Here is an 18,702-nt window from a genome sequence, read left to right as displayed (position 1 = left end):
TACTTAATTTATTCATTTATTATTAACATTTTAAGAGACAAAACTTGAATTTCATTAAGTTTGGCATTACCACATGGATTAAATAACCAAACTTAAATTTCATTAAGATCATCTGGACATTTTCATTCAATTTTTTTTATGAATGAATTTAATCATTCAACTATTAATTTGTATGGGTAGAAAATTTCGACTAAAATAAATACAAATAATTCGATCAAATAATTCGATCAAACAAGTGTTGACCGTAAGATTAATATTCATTCCATAATTTTTTATCCATTTTCATGTAGAACCCAATTTCCTACACCCTACATTTTTATTTTTTTTTCATTTCTTGTTCATTTTGGAATGAACTATTAGAATGTATTTTTTATATTGTAAAAGGCCTCATTCCAAGATTAATGTATTATGAAGTTTGACGACTTCTATATAGAGCTTGAGTGTAAAGAAAGAAGGGGAAAATAGTATAGAAATAAAAAAAAATCATATTTATTTGAAAGGAGATATAGGAACAAAAAATAAATCCACTAAATAATGAGAAATAACGAAAACACCTCTTAAGTTTTTATTTCGTTTCATAATTAATTTTTTTCCAAAAACATTTATAAATAAATAATAGAGAAAAACTTTCCGGTTAAATTATTTTAGTTAATCCACAAACACATTTCATATAGTTCTTTTTTCTCTCCCTATCACCTATCAAAACAAGCGTATATTTTTTTTCTATTTTTATTTGTATCATCCTACCAATACATTTGATTTAAGAGAGACAAGGATAGAAAAATATCCTTAATTGATTTGTAAGGGAGTGAAAATATGAATAATATAGTATTTAGTCTTGTAAACAATAATAGAAAAAATGGCAAATATAAAATCTGACCAGTGGTCCGTGACTCTGACTTTTTATGATTGCTTAGAAAAATTAAACACTAAAAAAATAGTTTATTTATGAAAAAAAAAATGTGGATTATGTCTACAATTTACTCCGTGTTTAAACTTGTAGAGAAGAGACGGGTAATTAGCTGTTCTTTGGTAGCGATTATACTGAGAGATTCATCTAACATTAGATATCTCAAAGTCGTTATCAAAATCTTAAATCAAATCTGCATTCTTCAGCAATCACTATACAAGATCAACTATTGTACATCATCACTCGCATCACTTTCCTGGTTAAGTCACGCTCAAAAGACTGGACTCTAATATTATACATTAAGTTACAATTTTCAAAATTGCACTATGAATTTGGCAAGTCCAAATACTTAGACTAGATTCAGATGAAAAGCCATCACAAAACGCCAAAACACGATAATTCAGCTAATAACTAACAATGAAAAAACACTGCTTACGTTAAATTATCGAACTACGAACCAGCTGTATTTTGTGGGAGGAACTAGTCAGTGACGCAAAATTAGCCAAAAATCAGTAAACACAATATATACAGAGGATCATACGTGATAGCAAACACAACCACAAAAGATATAAGGATACAGCACTTCGTCATACTTAACAATGAGAAATGGCTGTTTGTATGAAGAAGAGTCAATGTCACGCATGGGTCTTACTAAGAGCCGCCTAAGTTTTAAGTACTCACAGTCAATCACCACCATAGAGCATTGCGAAGTCGATTGATAGCTATAAGCAAGTCACTGCAAAAAATTTATTTATACCCATGACATGATGTCATAATCAACACTTTGTTGGTGCATTAATTAATAGTACACCTTCACATGACACATGCAGACCACGTAATGTCTTGCGAAAAAAAAATCCCCACAGCCAAAACCGGGAATCTTGTATTTATTGACTATTTTATTACCGCAACTATAGTTTTTTTATCTGGCACCCACCCGGTTCTAATTTCTGAATATGGTTGAAGAAATCAAAAAGTAACCTCAGACCAACGCCCATCAACTAATTACCAGACTGGGTAAGATATTGTGTTTTAAATAAGATAAAAGCACCTATCCTGATGCAATGCATACTAAAAAAGGTTGAGAAAACAGGTTTAAGATTAAAATAGCGAATCTATACAGATAACCGGATCACAAATTGCATGGGATAATTCAGCTAGAAGTGATGAGTTTCAACTAGATAATCCCTGCACTTACATGCCCCAAAAAAGGTTGAAAGATCTCCAGTCAACTCAAAATGAGACCTTAGACAATTCTAGGGAAAGCCAGATAGACTACGTACAAGTCAGGTCAAAAAACTGCATAGTATATACTACACCCCAAAACAGCAAAACTTCTCACAGTGCTCATCTCTTGTGATGAAACCTCACCTTCAACAAGAACTGCATCTTAACCTGTACAAAAGAACACATCCAGTCATATGCATGCGTTTACCAAAAAATGAAACGAAATAATACATCAGGCTTTATCTAAGCAAAATCCAAAAAATACTCATACAGAGTATTATGCAAGTAGGTCACCAACCAAGTTTTAACAACTGGCAATGGAAAAACAAAAAGCTTAATACTCATGTTAATCAGCTACAAATCCAAGTATCATACTTGCTAACAGTTGTGTACTATCTATCTACCACAAGGATATAAGAATCTTTAGCTTGTTCGTTTATCTCAGAAACTGGAGTTTCCAATAATATAAATTTTAGACATAATCTGTTGTGTTAATCACACCAAATTCTTGGGTCTGCCCCAAAAGATCGTATTGGGATCAATTTGTTGAAGAAATAATTTTGATATTTTTTGGGGTCTGGTAGAAGTGGAGGCCTCAAGTTGATGGACCTGAGACCAAAGGCCACACCACTGATCCCTTTTGTTTAGGGGGGGAAAGCTTTATGTTTTTGGGCTAAAGTAATATCTACTGACATAATAATGTTATAGCAACCGCACTCTTGGTATCTCTATCATATCAATTTTTGATTAGTGATTTGTTTCTTCTCTGCCAGTAGTTATTCCTCATCAAGACTTTTCCACATTAGATCTGGGTATTCATTCATTCTTCTTTATTTACCTCTTGCACACTATTTCTATCTCAATTGAAGTTAGCCATTAAAAATAGCTATAAATCATCTACAAGAAACTTGAATATAAAAAAATCCAAATTAACCTGCACAAAAATTGAAACTGCAAACCAATAATGACGTGATAGTAGAAATTTCCCATTCAATTATTGCACAATATAAGCAAGTATTGCTTGCTTCGTTGGCATTTTATGACAAAAATACACCAGACTAGAAACTTACTTGGGCAGTATTATAAACAATGTACTCATTGTACATGAGCTCAGAAGCCTTGACATTTGATGGCACTGGTTTGCCACAAGGAACAGTCACATTGCCTCTCCACTTTGCACATTCCGATTCTTGAGGCATTTTCTTGCCCAGTCCTTTAGTAGAGTGCTTTCCTTCGGGAGGTTTATCCATATACTGTTTCACAGAAGACAGACAATCAGTAAGAAACCAAAAGGTATTGCGAGTCAATTTGGCAGTAATTCAGTATAGAATGCAACATTGTGGCTCATTTTGAATGCGTGTGCACTTACAAACAATCAACCGCATTTGATTGTTTGGATTAACTTATTTGGAGGAAACAGTAATTTTTTATAAGTTTCCTGATTTTGTTTTTAAAATTATTACTTTATTTTATTTGAAGAAAATGCTAAATTCACAAATTGGATTAGAGCAGACTGGCCTTAGCTTTCTTGAGCTCATAGATGTTTCCGAGTGCAACTTCACTCAAAAGCATTAGACCAATAGGATTTTTCTTATCAGTGAAGCAATACTGGGCACTTTTGCTGACCAGGTCAGCAAAGTACACCCCTTTGCCAAACTGCAATACAAAATATTCAGACTTTAGTACTGCATTGCAAAGTTAAATTAGGTATTGGTATTCAAGAAAATATAAACAAGAGTTATTAAGGAATTAATAGATAGAACCATATAGCCAGTCGCGGGGGCTTCAGGAGGTGCAATTCTGAGTCCTTGGCTAAGAATGCCCACAAAGTTTGTCAACCTAGAACCTATAATAAAGAACAATTTTGTTAGAGGTACCAATCTCAAATTTGTACATATTTTCATATCTAGCTGAAAGTATGCACATTAAAAAGAAATATGCATCCATGTGATTATAGTTCAGAACTGAAATTGATCCAATCCGTCAGAGATGAAAGAAATTTTAGCATAAAAGTTTCAGTCTTTGGAAGTTGGAACCCATTTGGTCACTGGTTTTGTAATCTTGGCATTTCTATAGAGTAGTCAGATATATGAAGAAGAATTCGACAAGACATTTAGAGATTGGAAGCTTACATAGATTTTTTATTATGTTATGAAATCTGTTTACCCTCTTTCATAGCCTTAAAGGAGAATATTTCACAACAAAACATACAAGTAACTAGCATCACATATCCAAAGCTTACCATGCCATAGGAGCATTCTGTTTCCAAGTTTATCCCTGTAAGGAGCAAACTTATCAAATTCACCTTCCCTTTCAAGTGAAAAAACTTCTTCCAGCTCAAGACTCCAGTCCTGCATAAATGGATTGCAAATATAGTGGAAACATGTACATTGTGAGAAATGAAAGAGCTCTCAGTAAGAGACATTAATACACCAAACACCCACTTGTATACCAAATATAATCATACCGTATGAGTAGGGGCATGTGTATTATGGAGAAACTTTTCAATTAAACAAAAATCTTCACTATCATGAGGAAGTGGAGATATATCACAGTGAAGCTTCTTATAACTATCGTCAATTGAGTCCTCGTTGTTGGCATCAAATCCAACTAATCGAGAGGCTATTTCAATATCTTGAAGGGCTTCTAACATTTTCACCTACAACAAAAAGAAAGGCCATATAGTATTCAAATTAGAATAAAGGGGAATCAAATGTACCAATCCCCAGGGGCAAAAGTCATGGAAGAATCCTGATAGAATTAGATAACTTTTACATCATTCATATATTTGATATTCCTTGAACATTATTGAAACAAAGAACAGACTAAAAATTTCAAATGTCTAACATTACTCAAGGTCAAATTTCAGGACAACAAAACTTAAAAATCAGTATGGTCTAGTATAAAGTTCCCTTTACTGTATTTAAAATTCAAACATAAATGATTTCATTTGAGTTTTAAACAGGGCCAAAATTTTTAAAAAAAATCATTGACTTCAAGTAGATAACTAACAAGATAAAAAAAAAAATCAATCTAATTTCATGTTTTATTATCAAACCCCAAACTGAAAAAAGGTACCACCTTGGACTTAAAATCATCCTCATCCCTAATAATATGTGGATGAATAGAAGGGATCATGGTGAAGAACCGGTTGCTGGCATTAATAAGTAAGCTTTCCTTGACTGATGGATCCGGACTAGTCGTTTTTAACAGATTCTGTATCTCCGTCAATGCTTCAAACCCTAGGAAGAGAAAGTAACCAACATAAAATCAAACAGTTATTATTTTGATAAAGACCGGGATTGCTTGATGCAATCAAACAAAGGAAATAGGGAAATACCAAGCTCATAAAAAGTAATGTGCAACATACCCTTTTGGATATTGCTTTTGCTTAGTTTCCCAAGTGGCATTTCAGACATATTAATCTCAAACTCCATCATGGCAGATCTACAAAACTATAGACTCAGTATTGCATCATACATATTCTAATAAAAGGAAGAGGTATATATTTGACTATAACCTGTAAGTTTCTACATTGAAGAGCATCTTAATCAATTCTATTAATGGCACGGGTAGTTTGCTGTCATTGTCATTTCTTTTCTTTTTTGACATCTGTTTGTTAACACCATAATCCTACAAGTCCAGCATAACAACAATGAGTTGAATATCCACCTGACCAAAGAAAGATGATCACATAACATAAAAAAAAAGTAATTTAAAAGATAAAACAAGTACAATATCCAGTGGGAAAAATCTTCCAGGTTGCTTCTGAATAGTCTTTTGTTCCCATGCCTCCCAAGGGTTTCCAGTCTTCACAAAGAATAATCGTTTGAATTCACAGATTGCATCAGATTTTGACATTTCATTCACCAGTTTACTTCCTCCAATCTTGTCATTTCCTACTCGACCCCATTTACGAAACACAGAGCAATCTGACCCCTTATCTTCTTGGATTATCTGGAGAATGTAGTAACTTCCCATCGGAAGAAAAAAAGTTAGGATAGGGATTGTGAAGACAGGCATTGGGGGATGTGTAGTTGGGAAAGGAAATAATAGCAAAACAAGAATCATAAGAAAGGAAATAATGCAGAGAATGAGTCTTAGTATATACCCAAAAACAAGGCTCCAAGTCAAACAAAAATTATTTTCAAGGCTAATCCTAAAACATCAAAGCTGGCTTTGGAACATAATACTAGGCAGTCTTATTTCGGGACAAAACCAGTGCTGAAGTATTTGAACCATAAATAGTGTGCAAAACACAAATTTATCGGCCAACGGATAACAACTGTGCATAATACATATTTTCCAGACAGACTATATAGTATTCTATACAAATGAAAGTATGTTAAACTATACTATGTTGTGCCTTTTCAAAAGCTTCCGTGATGGAGGAGCTGTTAAAAGCTGCTATTGAAACTAAGTTGGAACAGTGGGTGACAAAAGTTAGGTGTCCAAGATTGTAAAATAGTGACAATAAAATTTGACAAACATCCTATAAGTTGTTTCTAACAAGAAATCATGGCATTTCAAAAGCACTGGAGGAATCAGTATCAAAATGCTTTTCATCAAACACACTTCCAAATTTTTCCTGTCCGAAAGTGTCAAAAATGCTACAGACTGAGCCTATATAAGCCAATTAATGACACACAAAAAAGATTTTTGCAGAAAACATTGTTAAAATTCGTTTATACAATGTTAATGTACTAAGTCAAATAAAACTAGGCTTATACTTCCACCATAATAAGATATCTAAGGAATAAGAATGTGATCAGCAGATTCCAGACAGTTTTAAAATAAAATTATAGTCTCAATAAATGTCCTAGCTGAGAATGTCAGTCACCTTTTGAGGAAGAACTAAATGACACACAGTAGACAGCATGATGGTGTTTTTGTACCATATATTGTGTAGCAACATAAAATCTACAAGCATACTGTTAGGTTCAATTTTATTCATCAATGCATAGAAAACAAACTGCTTTTTCCTGGTTTGCCAACTAAACAATATTTATGCTGAAGTTGAACAAGAAAGCTAAAACATACTGAACCCACCTGTTAATACCAGTAGACAAATCAGACATATTCAAAGTTGTGTTATATATGCTTTTCCCTTCCACAAGTATGTGGCCAGACTCTTGTAGGCCAGAAGCCTCATGAACAGCACTTTGTCCCTTCACTTTAATGGTGACCATGCTAGAAGCCTCACCAATCATTTCAACCTTGTACATATCAAATGGAAGTCTCTTCTTTCTTTGTATGCAGTCAATCAAGTAGTCCTCTCTGACTATTGGTATTTTCATCCTCCTAATTATCAAAACTCTTCCAAGTCAGTTATATTATAATTAGTCAAATAAAAAATGGTTGATATTGAGAATTTGAGTGCACTGTCTGTACCTTGCCTTCCCCATCTCAGCTTCATCATTGAGCACTCCACCAACCACCAAGCAGTTAGTATCTGCAAGTAGACTAGTTGCATAAAAGATCACAAAAATTGTACGCAAGAGGCAGAAAAATATTCTGGAATTTTTAATTTTCACAATTAGTCTCTAAAGGAGATACCTTTCTTTACTTTTGCATGAAACATTCCACCCATGGCACTAATTTTGCTTTTCCATTCCTTCTGTAAAATCGCCTCATAAAAGATTAGTGCTAAATACTGGAAAACCATTGTTTCTGAGAATGTTTATGGGGGAAAGGGAGGGGGAAGGAGGTGGTGGACTTTATTTATAAATGCTAAAAAATAAATGTTAAGGGGAAAATAGAAGGAAGTGATACAATAGTGTCATTAGCTAATCCACAGATAGCAACTTTGATATCTCGGAAATTTTCAGAGTGTGATGATTGATGCTGACTAGCAGTAATTTGACTTTCAGCAGACTTTCTTGGTGATGGAAGAGGCAATATCCTAACTGGTTTCTTCCCTTTTTGAGATTTGAACCACTGTAAAGAGTAAGCAAAAACTTTAGTCATAATTTATTGATTTTTGTTTTTATGACAACTTTTTCTTTACAAACCTTTTTAAGGTATTGATTCTTTGTTTCTTCTGGGATTTTCCACTTCCCTTCAACACGTTTTGATTCGCAGGTAGAGTAAGAACATTTACTCCACTCGGAAATGTATCCATTGCAACGGTACATTCCTCCAGAGTGACGCAGAAATCCAGAACATATTGGGCAAAGACCAAGTGCTCCAAACATCATTCCATCAGCACTAAAATTATACAAATAGTAATAATTAGAGTTAGGGGAGTTAAACATATTTTGATGAATAATATTTTCAAAATGCATAAGAAATAAAAATAAAAAATGAATCTGGAAAATCTATCTCTCATCCAAAACAAACAATAATATATGTGCTAGACTTGCATTCATTTATGTTTTTTTTTTCCTTTTGATGAATAAATTATGATTTATCCATCACAAATTATATAAGAGCTCAATACTAGCGACCACGCATATTAGGGGACACCTAACAAACAGACCTAATCTTTTATCAGTAAAATCATAGACAATTATAACTTAAAAGAAAGAGATATAAAATATTGAACAAGGTAAACAGTTCTTTAAACATTACGGGTAAAAAAAATTCATGATACTAAATTACCAGCGGTCACGTAAATCAAGTTCTGATCCTGTTGAATCTTGATCATTGGCTTCCAGCATTTCGCGCAACTCTGGTGTTGTCACATTCTTTTTTAGATCATCCTTCAGAGCCCAGATTTCTTTGCTCTGGATTTCCATTTTCTTCTCCAGATCACATGCTTCCCCGGTTTCATTATAATTTTTCACTGACACTGCACTGCTGGCGGACACATCTCCCTTGACCTTAGCAACTTTTGATTTTCGCTCACTGTCGGCATCTTTCCCTCGTTTTATACCACCTCTGGAAGTGTGTAGTTGTGTGGATTCTTCACCCTTTTCAGTCTCAATGTTTGTACCACTAACACCTGAATGGAATCCAGTCAGCAAGTAACTACAATGAAAATAAGGAGATTCAAAATAAAAACCAGACTTTATTAAACATATCAATCACCATACCCCCCTTGTTCATCGGATGACCCTTGTTAGCGAAGTCACTGACAGCTGATTGATCAGAAGATGAAAGACTATTCCATCCAGATAACTTATCCACTTGAATTGATGGCGATAATTCCATGAGACACTTGGCATGGTGCCAAGCCAAACCTCTTGCGCCTGAACCATCAGGCTTAGTAGATATACGAACCTGAAAATCAAATAAGAAACAGTTAGCAAAGAGACAAATTCATCATGATTGCGGTTTGTAAATAATTAGGGAAAATTCTAAATTCTATTATACATCAGGATAAAAATGATCTTAAAAAGGATGAGGTGAAGTCTAGCAAGCATGCATGCTTGTGTTGCTACTATGACTTGTGCAGATTTCATGCAATCCTAAAAATGAAATTATGATTTATGACATTAGTGGTTTAATTTGAACACTCCCAGAACAACTTTTGGACCTTTTAACCTTTTAAGGACTTCATAGTAAAAGGAGAGGCAAGAAAATTGGCTAGATACAATATTCCAAGTTCAACCCAAAAGCAGTGGCCAGAACTCAGGACAGATTTAGATTCCTGATTAGCACCTCCCACCATGGCCCATCTATTTAACTAGTAAGACAAAATGCGTACAAGAGGCTAGAAGGCTTTTATTTCTATAGGCACTACAAAATTTAAGGGGAATGGACTTCTTGAAAGTACAAGAGCTTAGTAGGGGTGAATGAGCCTATATGCACTCCATGTCTATGACACCACGTCCCCACCCACAAAATGCAGCAAACGAGCCAGGTAGCCTTTATGCTCTTCTTCATTCGACCAAAACTTCAACATACAAATTATTCCCAAATTTAAGAACTCTGTTGCTGTTCTTCATGCCATGAACAAGCTATCCCAAAAGCTTAGTTATTAAGGACTCATGTTTCACAATACAACTCTTTGTGGACAGGTTAACCAACCTCATGCTGAAAGTTCAACTTTATATTGGAAGCATGGTGACAGCAAGGACTAAACTAGAGACCCCTTGGCCATAAAGGCTATGGTTACATTGTCATGAACCAACAACCTCAAAATCATTTTGATCATACAACAAGATTCTCAAGCATAAAAATTCAAATAGCATGCACCAGGCTTTGTTCCAAGGTTCAACACATTATGGAATAGTGAGTGTTACAAAGAAAAATTTTAAGAGAAACTGTTCGTCTTTTGAGACAAAATATTGCATTTGACTCGATACACTTCCGAAATAGTCAACAATGCACCAGACTTTGTTTCAAGGTTCAACACATTATGGAAAAGTAACACACCACCTAGTAAAAGAAATACTAAATGGAAACAGTTTAGCTGCCAATGGAATAATGTTGGGAATCAAATTCAAACATTATGCTAGAAGTCGGAAGTAAAAATAAAAACTATATGTTATTTTCCATAAGTTAGTTTATGATAAACATAATAAATTAAAGTCCAAAATAATAATATTTTCCATCCTTAGGTTATTAACATACTTTTGCTCGTGATCTCCCTTCCAAATCACAAAATCTATCAGGTCCAATCCAATTAATACACACTCCACAGAAGGAAGCAATAAAACCCAACCTCTCCTTTGATAATTTTTTGACTGCAATCCCTACAAGTAGCACGAGAAGTCTGCGAAACTTCAATAGCACATTCAGTTTCCTTGACATCTTTTGAGCCTGATTTTGTGGCAGTGCTGCTGCTGCCGCCACTCTCTATGTATTTTCTGATGTTCTGCTGATCTTCCCAACGAAGCGACTCTAAGTTTTCAACATCGTCAACTCTACAGGTAAACAGTAGCACACGACAATATACTCTTGCAAATGTCAAACCATACAAAAACACACATTTAGCGAGAAGAATAGAAATTTCCATACAATTTTATCTGATTGGCTTTCTCCAAGACGCAAGCAGCATGATTCCACATCTGCTTGAAAATAAAATACAGATTAAAACACCATATACAAGCAATATAATTTTTTCCTGAAAAAAGCTCGTGAAAGTACAATAAGGTCGAAATGTTCACAACATCATAATAGAGTACATGGCATGTAGAGAAAGCTAAAAGAATAAAACCCTACGGTTCATCATTGCATGCAAGAAACACAAGAAATGCGTGAAATGAAATGTAATAGCATTCCTAACAGGTACATTAATATTGACGGAAGGTGAGGTATATTGAAGGAGAAGAAAAAGGAAGAAGAAATTACGGGCATGATGCCATCGAACTTGAAGGATTTGACCATCTTGCCGAGACGCAGCGATTCGGTGGCAATGGGGTTCTTGCACGTCCTGCATGACGATCGCCCCGACTTCGCGTATTCCGCCTTCCATGGTTTCTGATCTTGAGGGTTCGACATTCTCTTACTCACTCCACACTCCCACTCTTCCCTCCTTTTTCTTCTTATTTATATGCATTTACTTTTATTCTATTTATTATTATTTTCAATTCAAAAAGTAGGTCAATCGCGTTAGTGGCCAAAACAAAGTGTACTATATTGGTACCTGCTCTGTATAATATATGTTACAATTTGCTATGTATATATGTAAATATAAAATGTTCAATTCATCTCGTGTCTCAAAATGATTTTAATAGTAAACACAAAGTCTGCTATGTTATACAGTATATAATTGCCGAGTGAAAAACTTGGGGATAGTGTTTGTTAGCGATTAAATGTGTTTTTCGGTTTTGTCTAGCGGTTATCTATTATTTAGGGATGATGTGTCATCCATTTAGGAAACCATCTATTATTTAGGAATTAAGTGTTATGTATTAAGAAACCACCCACAAATTCATATGTGGAGTTAATAGGTGTAAAATCAGTTTTTCTCATCTTTAATTGTATGACTATAAAGTCTAGAGTCTGCATTTTAAATTAAAGAACACGGAATTTCACAAAAATAGATAAAATCTTAATATTTCTTAATTTATCAGGATACTCGATAATTTGCTGTCTACCAAATTAAAAGGAAACCAACAAAAGTAACATCGATTCCTTTCCTTTTAATTGACAAATGTTGATGATGAGTGTCCTTTTCCCTTTTGGGATCCCACGTGATGTTGAGAGTCTCACGAATGTAGCAATGCACAAAGTTAGGTTCAGGTCAACCTAGAGGGCTTTCACGGTTTCGTTCTACCCTCTTTTATTTTTTTAAGAGAAAGTGTAGAAAAAATGACTTCAAAAATAAATTTTCAACTTCTCCCTTTTTCCTTTTTCTATTTAATTTAAATTTCAAATTTCTGTCTAGTTTTCTCTAATCATTGGTAATTACCATATTATGTCAGGAACCATGTTTACTTTAGCAAAGCAATTGCCAATCTTGTTAACATTCTCAACCAGCTGCAACTTATTTTAAGCCATGATAATACTATTTTCATGGGCTAATCTTGTTTTGTGGACAAGAAACATGAAAAAAAAAATAGAAGGAAAGTCACCTACACTCTCAAAACCATCAGGTGAATAAGCTTTAAGAAGAACTACAGTATTACCTGTTGCTAACTTCCATTGGCGTAGTATTAAGAGCAAACATAGTCATACTAATTTTACCACCAAGAGAGGTAGATTAAACAGGAAATTTTGTTGCATTACATTACACAATTTCAGGATGTTGAGTGCCGGCAAACTCTGAAGAATCCCAAAGTCTCCACTCTTTCACAATCCAAATGTAAAACGACGAAATTTGGTGTATTTCTCTCCAATGACTAATCATAACAAGGCATTTTCTCTCATTTCTCTACTGAGAGAATTCCAAGTATGACTGATATCTGGGCTTGTGAATGCAAGTGTATCATTGGAACTAAATACACATAACTTATTCCTGACTTCAATTGAGGAAAAGCCAAGACTCTTATTAAGCCCCTCTTCAGCCATTATCATCTTTTCTATCCCGTCAGTATACATGTCTGCCAGTGAAGCTTGCCAGGAGAAATCATTCTTAGGCTCTAAAAGTGAAAGCTTGTTTGCTATTTCTTCAGCAAGTTCAACACGTTTATGGAATCTACATGCACGTAACAAAGTCCCCCAGGCATTAAGACCAGGTTTTATGGGCATGTCTGATAGAAAGGATAATGCTGCATCAAATTGATCAGCTCTAGCGAAAATACCTACCATGCAGGCACAGTGTTCCTCAGTTGGAGAAAAGCCATAATCTTTCATAGAATTAAAGATCTGAAACCCCTCCTGAACCATTCCAGAGTGACTGCAAGCTGATAGAACTGAAGTAAATGTAACTGAGTTGGGCACATGCTTTCCTGATATAACACACGCATTCTGTGTCATTTGATAAAAAGTGGAAAGGGCTTCCAAATACAAGCCATGTATTGCGTATCCATTTATCATTGCAGTCCAAGAGACAACACTTTTTACCGGCATCATACAGAAGATTCTGTGAGCAGTTTTGACACACCCGCATTTAGAATACATGTCCACAAGAGAGGTATAATTCACCACATCCAATTCAACCATGTTTCTAATCACAAAGCCGTGCACACTTTTTCCTTGTTTCAAAGACCCCACACCAGAGCAAGCTAGAATCACGCCAGACAGTGTCACCTGATTTGGTGCAGTTGAGTTTTCCAGCATCCTTTTGAACATGGACAAAGCTTCAAAAAATTTCCCTTTTTTGGCACACCCATTGATTAAAGCGCTCCATAGAACCACATCCTTGTGATCATTAGCTTTTTCAAACAACCTAAATGCATAATGAGTAAAGCCACATTTCATATACATATCTATAACAGATGTCAGCAAGCAGACATTCACCAAAAGATTGTTCTTTATACATACAGCATGAGATGCTTTCCCTTCTCTCTCAGCCAAGACGTTTGCACAAGCTCGAACTAAGCCTTCCATTGTGAAAACATCCCATTGGAAATCAAAATAGTTAGTCATATTAGAGAGTAGCTCAAAAACACGGGGTTCTTGTGAAACTTTCAAATACCCCTTTATCATAAAACCCCACATAACGGAGCTTCTGTAAGAATATCGTTCAAACAGCTTGTGGGCATCATTCAGAGAACCCAACTCAGCATACATTTCCAAAAGTGCTGGCACGATAAACAGGTCTCCTTCCAACCCATATTTGATGGCCAAGCAATGAAGCAATCTCCCATTATGAAAAAACATCAACCTCTGACTTGCTTTAATGGCAAACACCAAGTTGAAGCTATCAACTGCATTGCCGTCACTTCGTAAGTCTCGGAAAAGCTTTAAAACATAATCGTAGAGACAGCCTTTTGAGTAACCGGAGATGATGGTGTTCCAAGAGTGAAGATTCTTTCCAGTGATCTGATCAAAGGCTTTTGTGGCAAGTGGAAGAGAACCCGATTGGACATAAGCATTGGTGATGTTGGAACCATAGAAAACCTCCCTGTAAAGCCCGTTGATGATGACCTGAGCGTGAAGTTGCTGAGCCAAAGAGAGGAACTTAGGGCAGGATAAAAGGGCATTAAAGGTTTTGAAAGGGTTGCTTGATAAAATGAGGGGTGCACTACTCATGTTAATTTGTTAATAATAATGTAAGAATGATGCAGAACGACAGAGACGCGGAGTACTGTCCTCTAAGAGCTGCGGATAATAATCAATCGAGTAACCGATAACCTTAAACTGCACATTCAATGCTGTTTTATTTGTCCCAAACTTTTGCTGTTAAAAAGCATTTGCGTCAATTTAATGCTCACCAAAGTAAGAAACATTATTTTCCAAATCGAGTTGCCATATAACTATTAAACAATAATAATGCATCCAATTTTCCTATATTTTAACAGTAAATAATGTTGCCAGTTTTCCTATATTTTAACAGTAAATAATGTTGCCAAGAATTATCCCGAGATGGCAGAGCCATAGTAGAAAGATATTACTTATACTTAGAACAACCGTTATAAGCTTCCACTCATAGAATATTCTTTTTCATAAATTAAAAAACATAGTTAAATCGTGTTTATCTAAGACTAATGTTTCTAATTTCAACAATTGTAAGTAAAAAATTCAACAATCTCTCAATTTCTTTGTATGTAACTGTTTTTGTCTGTCTCTTCGTTCTCGTCCATCCGCTCCTTCTACATATGTCTTGGTATTACCGTGAGAAAACATTTAATGCACAGTTGGAGTGCGCATGAACAAGAACTGCAACCAAGAGAAAAAAGGCCGTGTCAACAAACATTGAAGCAAAATATGCATATACTCAATAGTGATTACCTCGAATGATTGCCCTGATCGTTCAAATTCTAGCATGCTTAGTGCAACTTGACAACTTTGTGAGACAAGAGGCTCTGGATCTGCCGTAAACTCCTCAAGAAGAGCTACACTTTGATCATCTAAGGCACACAACAAAACAACTACGTAAACAATTCACAACGTAAATAGAGATATTTCTGCGGTTCGCACAAGAACAATGTAATGATAAATGGTTAAGTAACCACAATCTGTTATGTGGCTCAGAACAAACAAACACAACCAAATATTGAAGACCAGGAGATAAAGTTCTCAAAAGAACTTTGTAAATGAACTGAAATTCAGCATATGTTATAGCCATAAGATTGGTGGATAATATGCTACCTGAATCATGGGAGTGAGAGCCAAAGAAATAGCTGATATTACAAGAATTTCCAAGACTCTTTTAGTGAAAGGTTAACTAACAACACCTTTACACCATTTTCTTTACTTATTATGTGAACCAGGTGTAAATGAGCTACTTTTGAACCGGACCAGTCAAAACCAATCACACCAACAGAAAGAGACTACAAAAATTAGATGTCACAACCCAATTTTGCTTGGACAGCTAAGTACCAAAAAGGAAAATTAGTTGAGAGTTGACTACTACTATCTAGTTTTTCAATTTATGGATTTGTTTGGGTAATTTTTTTAGAAGTATTTATAGAAGAAAATAATAAGGAAAAATAAAAGTAGCTTTCCATAAGTTAAAATGAAATTACGTACAAGTCAAAAATCATCTTTTGGAGAAGTTATATGAGATAGACTCTATAAATTAATTTATGTATTTATGCTAACTTATACAGAGAAATTTTCTTCAATTTTTTTCCCGTTTTCTTTTTCTACTAGTGTTAGGGGAGAAGTTCATCTAAATATATTTTAATATTAAATTATGATTTCCATTTAATTCTATGATATTATTGCATTTCTCCTTTTACTCGAGAAATGGTATCACAAAGCACAACACTGCTTTAATTACTTTGAGAGTAAAGGGGATCATGCCATTCAATTTTTGGCTGAAATACCTGCAATTGAACCAAGAGCTTCAGCAGCCTCATGTCTAACCATTGGGTGCTCATTCACATCTTTAAGTATATTGGATAGAGCAGCAGAAGCAGCTTTGTCTTGCAATTGACCCAAAACATATGCAACCTAACCATTACAGAAGGTATAAAAAATTTGAGCGATTCAAACAGGTGTAGGAAAATAAAAATCACATTCATAAAATATCCACCTAATATTATTACATAAAAAGTTTAAATAATATTTTTATACTCAAGGATAACTGGCTACTTTCACCATGACAGTTTCATGTTTATTCCATTCCAAAGAACAGTTCCACAGGCAAAGTATAAATGAAATATTGAATACTTGTTTTTATAAAAAAAAAAAAAAAAGGCTTGCAGTAGCATATCAACATGCAGCTCACACCTGATATACCTTCATGTATACTGCATAAGTTCTAAACTATTCATTGAAATCCTGTAACATAGATAAATCTTACAGAAATAAGACTGAGATTATCAAACCTCATGGCGCAGTAGAGCACTTTTCGAGCTCAAGGAATCAATAATAGCAGCAACAGCTTCATTTCCACCATCATTGCGAAGTGCAAAAAGAGCTGCATAGCGCTCATGCATCCCTTTTTCTTCATCAAGAAGTACTTCCCTGGTATTTGATAATACAAGTTAGTAACCTACTACTTACTCTGTTAAATAAGTTTCTTTCTAATAAGAGTATGAATGAACCCAACAAACCTCAGTTGTGGAACAGAAGTACAAGAGGTCGCTGGCGCGGCTGGATCAACAGACTTAAAAGGCGATATTTCAGTTGCAGCCAATTCATCAGTATTACCGGCATCTTTCAAATGCTGAATTCGTTGAAGAGCCAACTCACACGTTTCTCGAACCTCCTCTGCCGGATCCGAATCCAAACTATTCTTCAGTAGAGGAACATTACCTTCTGAACCAATAGCACCCAGCGCCTCAGCTGCCTATGCAATTATAATAAAATCAATGGTCTCAAAAGTGATAAAAACAAGAAGCAAGAGCAGAGCTGCAAAGAAAAAAAATTCAAGACCCAAAATAAATAGAAAATTAAAAACATGAAAGGATACCTCATGGCGAACAATGGGATGCAAAGAAAGATCATTCAGAACTGAAGCCAAAGCAGGAATGGCTTCCAATTCCTGCATTTGACCCAACGCAAAAGCAGCTTCGTGCGCCAACAAATTCGACGAATCCCTTGTGGCTGCCATGGTAAATAGAATGATAAAATTACATGAAAAAAAGAGCGTGAAAAGTTTATTACACTTGGACATAGTAATGGAGCAAATGAAGCAGCAGAAATCAAATCACATGACCTAAAACAAATTGAACAATAGAATTTTTTAAAAAAAAAATAGGAAGAATCTACTGAGGGTTGTGAAGAAGAGAGAGAGACAGACCGAGAATAAGGGCGTCGCGAGGGGCGGGGCCTTTGAGGTTGCGGAGAGAGAAGAGTGCTCTGAAGCGCTCGGAAATTGGCTGAGAGGAATCCAGCAACAACTCGCACAGGAACTTCTCCATCTCCGAGGAAACCAAAGCGACGTCGTTTGACGAATCCATAATCGTGAGACAGCGTCTCCTCTACCTTCAGCAGCACACCAGCGAATCAGATACGGCAGCAGTTACTAGTTAGCCACTCCTAGTTTTCAGTAGCTTTTCTTCTTTTCGCTGTTTCGGCTATTGAAAACCAATAGTAAAAAATAAACAGCTTTAATTTATATATCTTTTTTTGTTGGGAATCTTTCGTCTCTGCGAACAAATACATTTAAACCATTTCATTTAGTTTTTAAATAACAAAATAAAGTATCACTACCTCCTACAATACCTAAATAGCATTATAATTATTTTATTTTTTATGATTATTTTTTTTAAATGTTAAATTTTAATTTATTAGAATTTGGAAGAGGGTGATAATGGCCTAATATGAAGTGAAGAAAACATTTGAACTAAATTTTATAAAATATTTATAACTTATTCAATTTAAAATACTTTTGTTTTTCTAGATGAATAGCTTATTTGTATATGTATGTTGTTTTCCTTGTTATCAATGAGTTGTAAAAATCATTTTTCATGATTCTTTTCTCCTCCATAAGTATTTTATACAGTTAATATATTTTTACATACTCTATAGAGAAATTGGTATATATGATTACACTTTGTTTGGATTAGGGAGTGAAAATGACGGAGTGAATTTGAGATGAATTGAAGGGTATAAAGAAAGTTAGGGTATTTTGATTAAGGTAAGTAGAATGGAAAGTTTAGGGAAAATTTATAAAAGTT

General features: G+C 34.8%; 3 protein-coding genes across 3 annotated transcripts; all 3 read right to left on the bottom strand.

The window, feature by feature from the left end:
* Window positions 1–1,991: 1,991 nt before the first annotated feature.
* On the bottom strand, window positions 1,992–11,572 carry LOC137814278 (poly [ADP-ribose] polymerase 1). The gene is made up of 20 exons (XM_068616911.1): window positions 11,375–11,572; window positions 11,042–11,091; window positions 10,746–10,947; window positions 9,172–9,358; window positions 8,738–9,080; window positions 8,149–8,344; window positions 7,910–8,074; window positions 7,694–7,754; window positions 7,529–7,589; window positions 7,187–7,438; window positions 5,873–6,110; window positions 5,658–5,770; window positions 5,508–5,584; window positions 5,219–5,379; window positions 4,605–4,796; window positions 4,380–4,488; window positions 3,901–3,983; window positions 3,656–3,793; window positions 3,208–3,390; window positions 1,992–2,305 (listed from the first exon to the last, which is right to left on the bottom strand). Exons 1-20 carry the CDS (start codon window positions 11,522–11,524, stop codon window positions 2,258–2,260), a joined length of 3,009 nt encoding a protein of 1,002 aa, XP_068473012.1. The 5' UTR covers window positions 11,525–11,572; the 3' UTR covers window positions 1,992–2,257.
* Window positions 11,573–12,871: 1,299 nt separating this feature from the next.
* On the bottom strand, window positions 12,872–14,662 carry LOC137816049 (pentatricopeptide repeat-containing protein At1g06140, mitochondrial). Its single transcript, XM_068619151.1, has one exon. The coding sequence runs from the start codon at window positions 14,660–14,662 to the stop codon at window positions 12,872–12,874; it is 1,791 nt and encodes a 596-aa protein (XP_068475252.1).
* Window positions 14,663–14,985: 323 nt separating this feature from the next.
* Window positions 14,986–18,152, bottom strand: LOC137814277 (deoxyhypusine hydroxylase). The gene is made up of 7 exons (XM_068616910.1): window positions 17,823–18,152; window positions 17,493–17,626; window positions 17,134–17,369; window positions 16,906–17,044; window positions 16,402–16,528; window positions 15,362–15,480; window positions 14,986–15,289 (listed from the first exon to the last, which is right to left on the bottom strand). Exons 1-7 carry the CDS (start codon window positions 17,980–17,982, stop codon window positions 15,257–15,259), a joined length of 948 nt encoding a protein of 315 aa, XP_068473011.1. The 5' UTR covers window positions 17,983–18,152; the 3' UTR covers window positions 14,986–15,256.
* Between the last annotated feature and the right edge of the window lie 550 nt (window positions 18,153–18,702).

This window comes from Phaseolus vulgaris, chromosome 1 (assembly GCF_000499845.2).
Source record: "Phaseolus vulgaris cultivar G19833 chromosome 1, P. vulgaris v2.0, whole genome shotgun sequence".
NCBI lineage: Eukaryota > Viridiplantae > Streptophyta > Magnoliopsida > Fabales > Fabaceae > Phaseolus > Phaseolus vulgaris.
Note: the sequence above shows the minus strand (reverse complement) of the source record. Positions and strands in the feature narration are given on the sequence as shown.

What these genes read in the sequence shown, in the direction of transcription:
- LOC137814278 (XM_068616911.1), bottom strand. Translation starts at nt 11,524, where the DNA reads ATGTCGAACCCTCAAGATCAGAAACCATGGAAGGCGGAATACGCGAAG. An exon ending in AGTTCGATGGCATCATGCCC is followed by an intron (nt 11,092 to 11,374) that starts GTAATTTCTTCT and finishes ATTTTCAAGCAG; the next exon opens with ATGTGGAATCATGCTGCTTG. An exon ending in GATTTTTCCCACTGGATATT is followed by an intron (nt 5,771 to 5,872) that starts GTACTTGTTTTA and finishes CTGGACTTGTAG; the next exon opens with GATTATGGTGTTAACAAACA.
- LOC137816049 (XM_068619151.1), bottom strand. Translation starts at nt 14,662, where the DNA reads ATGAGTAGTGCACCCCTCATTTTATCAAGCAACCCTTTCAAAACCTTT.
- LOC137814277 (XM_068616910.1), bottom strand. Translation starts at nt 17,982, where the DNA reads ATGGATTCGTCAAACGACGTCGCTTTGGTTTCCTCGGAGATGGAGAAG. An exon ending in TCGCGACGCCCTTATTCTCG is followed by an intron (nt 17,627 to 17,822) that starts GTCTGTCTCTCT and finishes TTACCATGGCAG; the next exon opens with CCACAAGGGATTCGTCGAAT. An exon ending in GTGCTCTACTGCGCCATGAG is followed by an intron (nt 16,529 to 16,905) that starts GTTTGATAATCT and finishes TGTAATGGTTAG; the next exon opens with GTTGCATATGTTTTGGGTCA.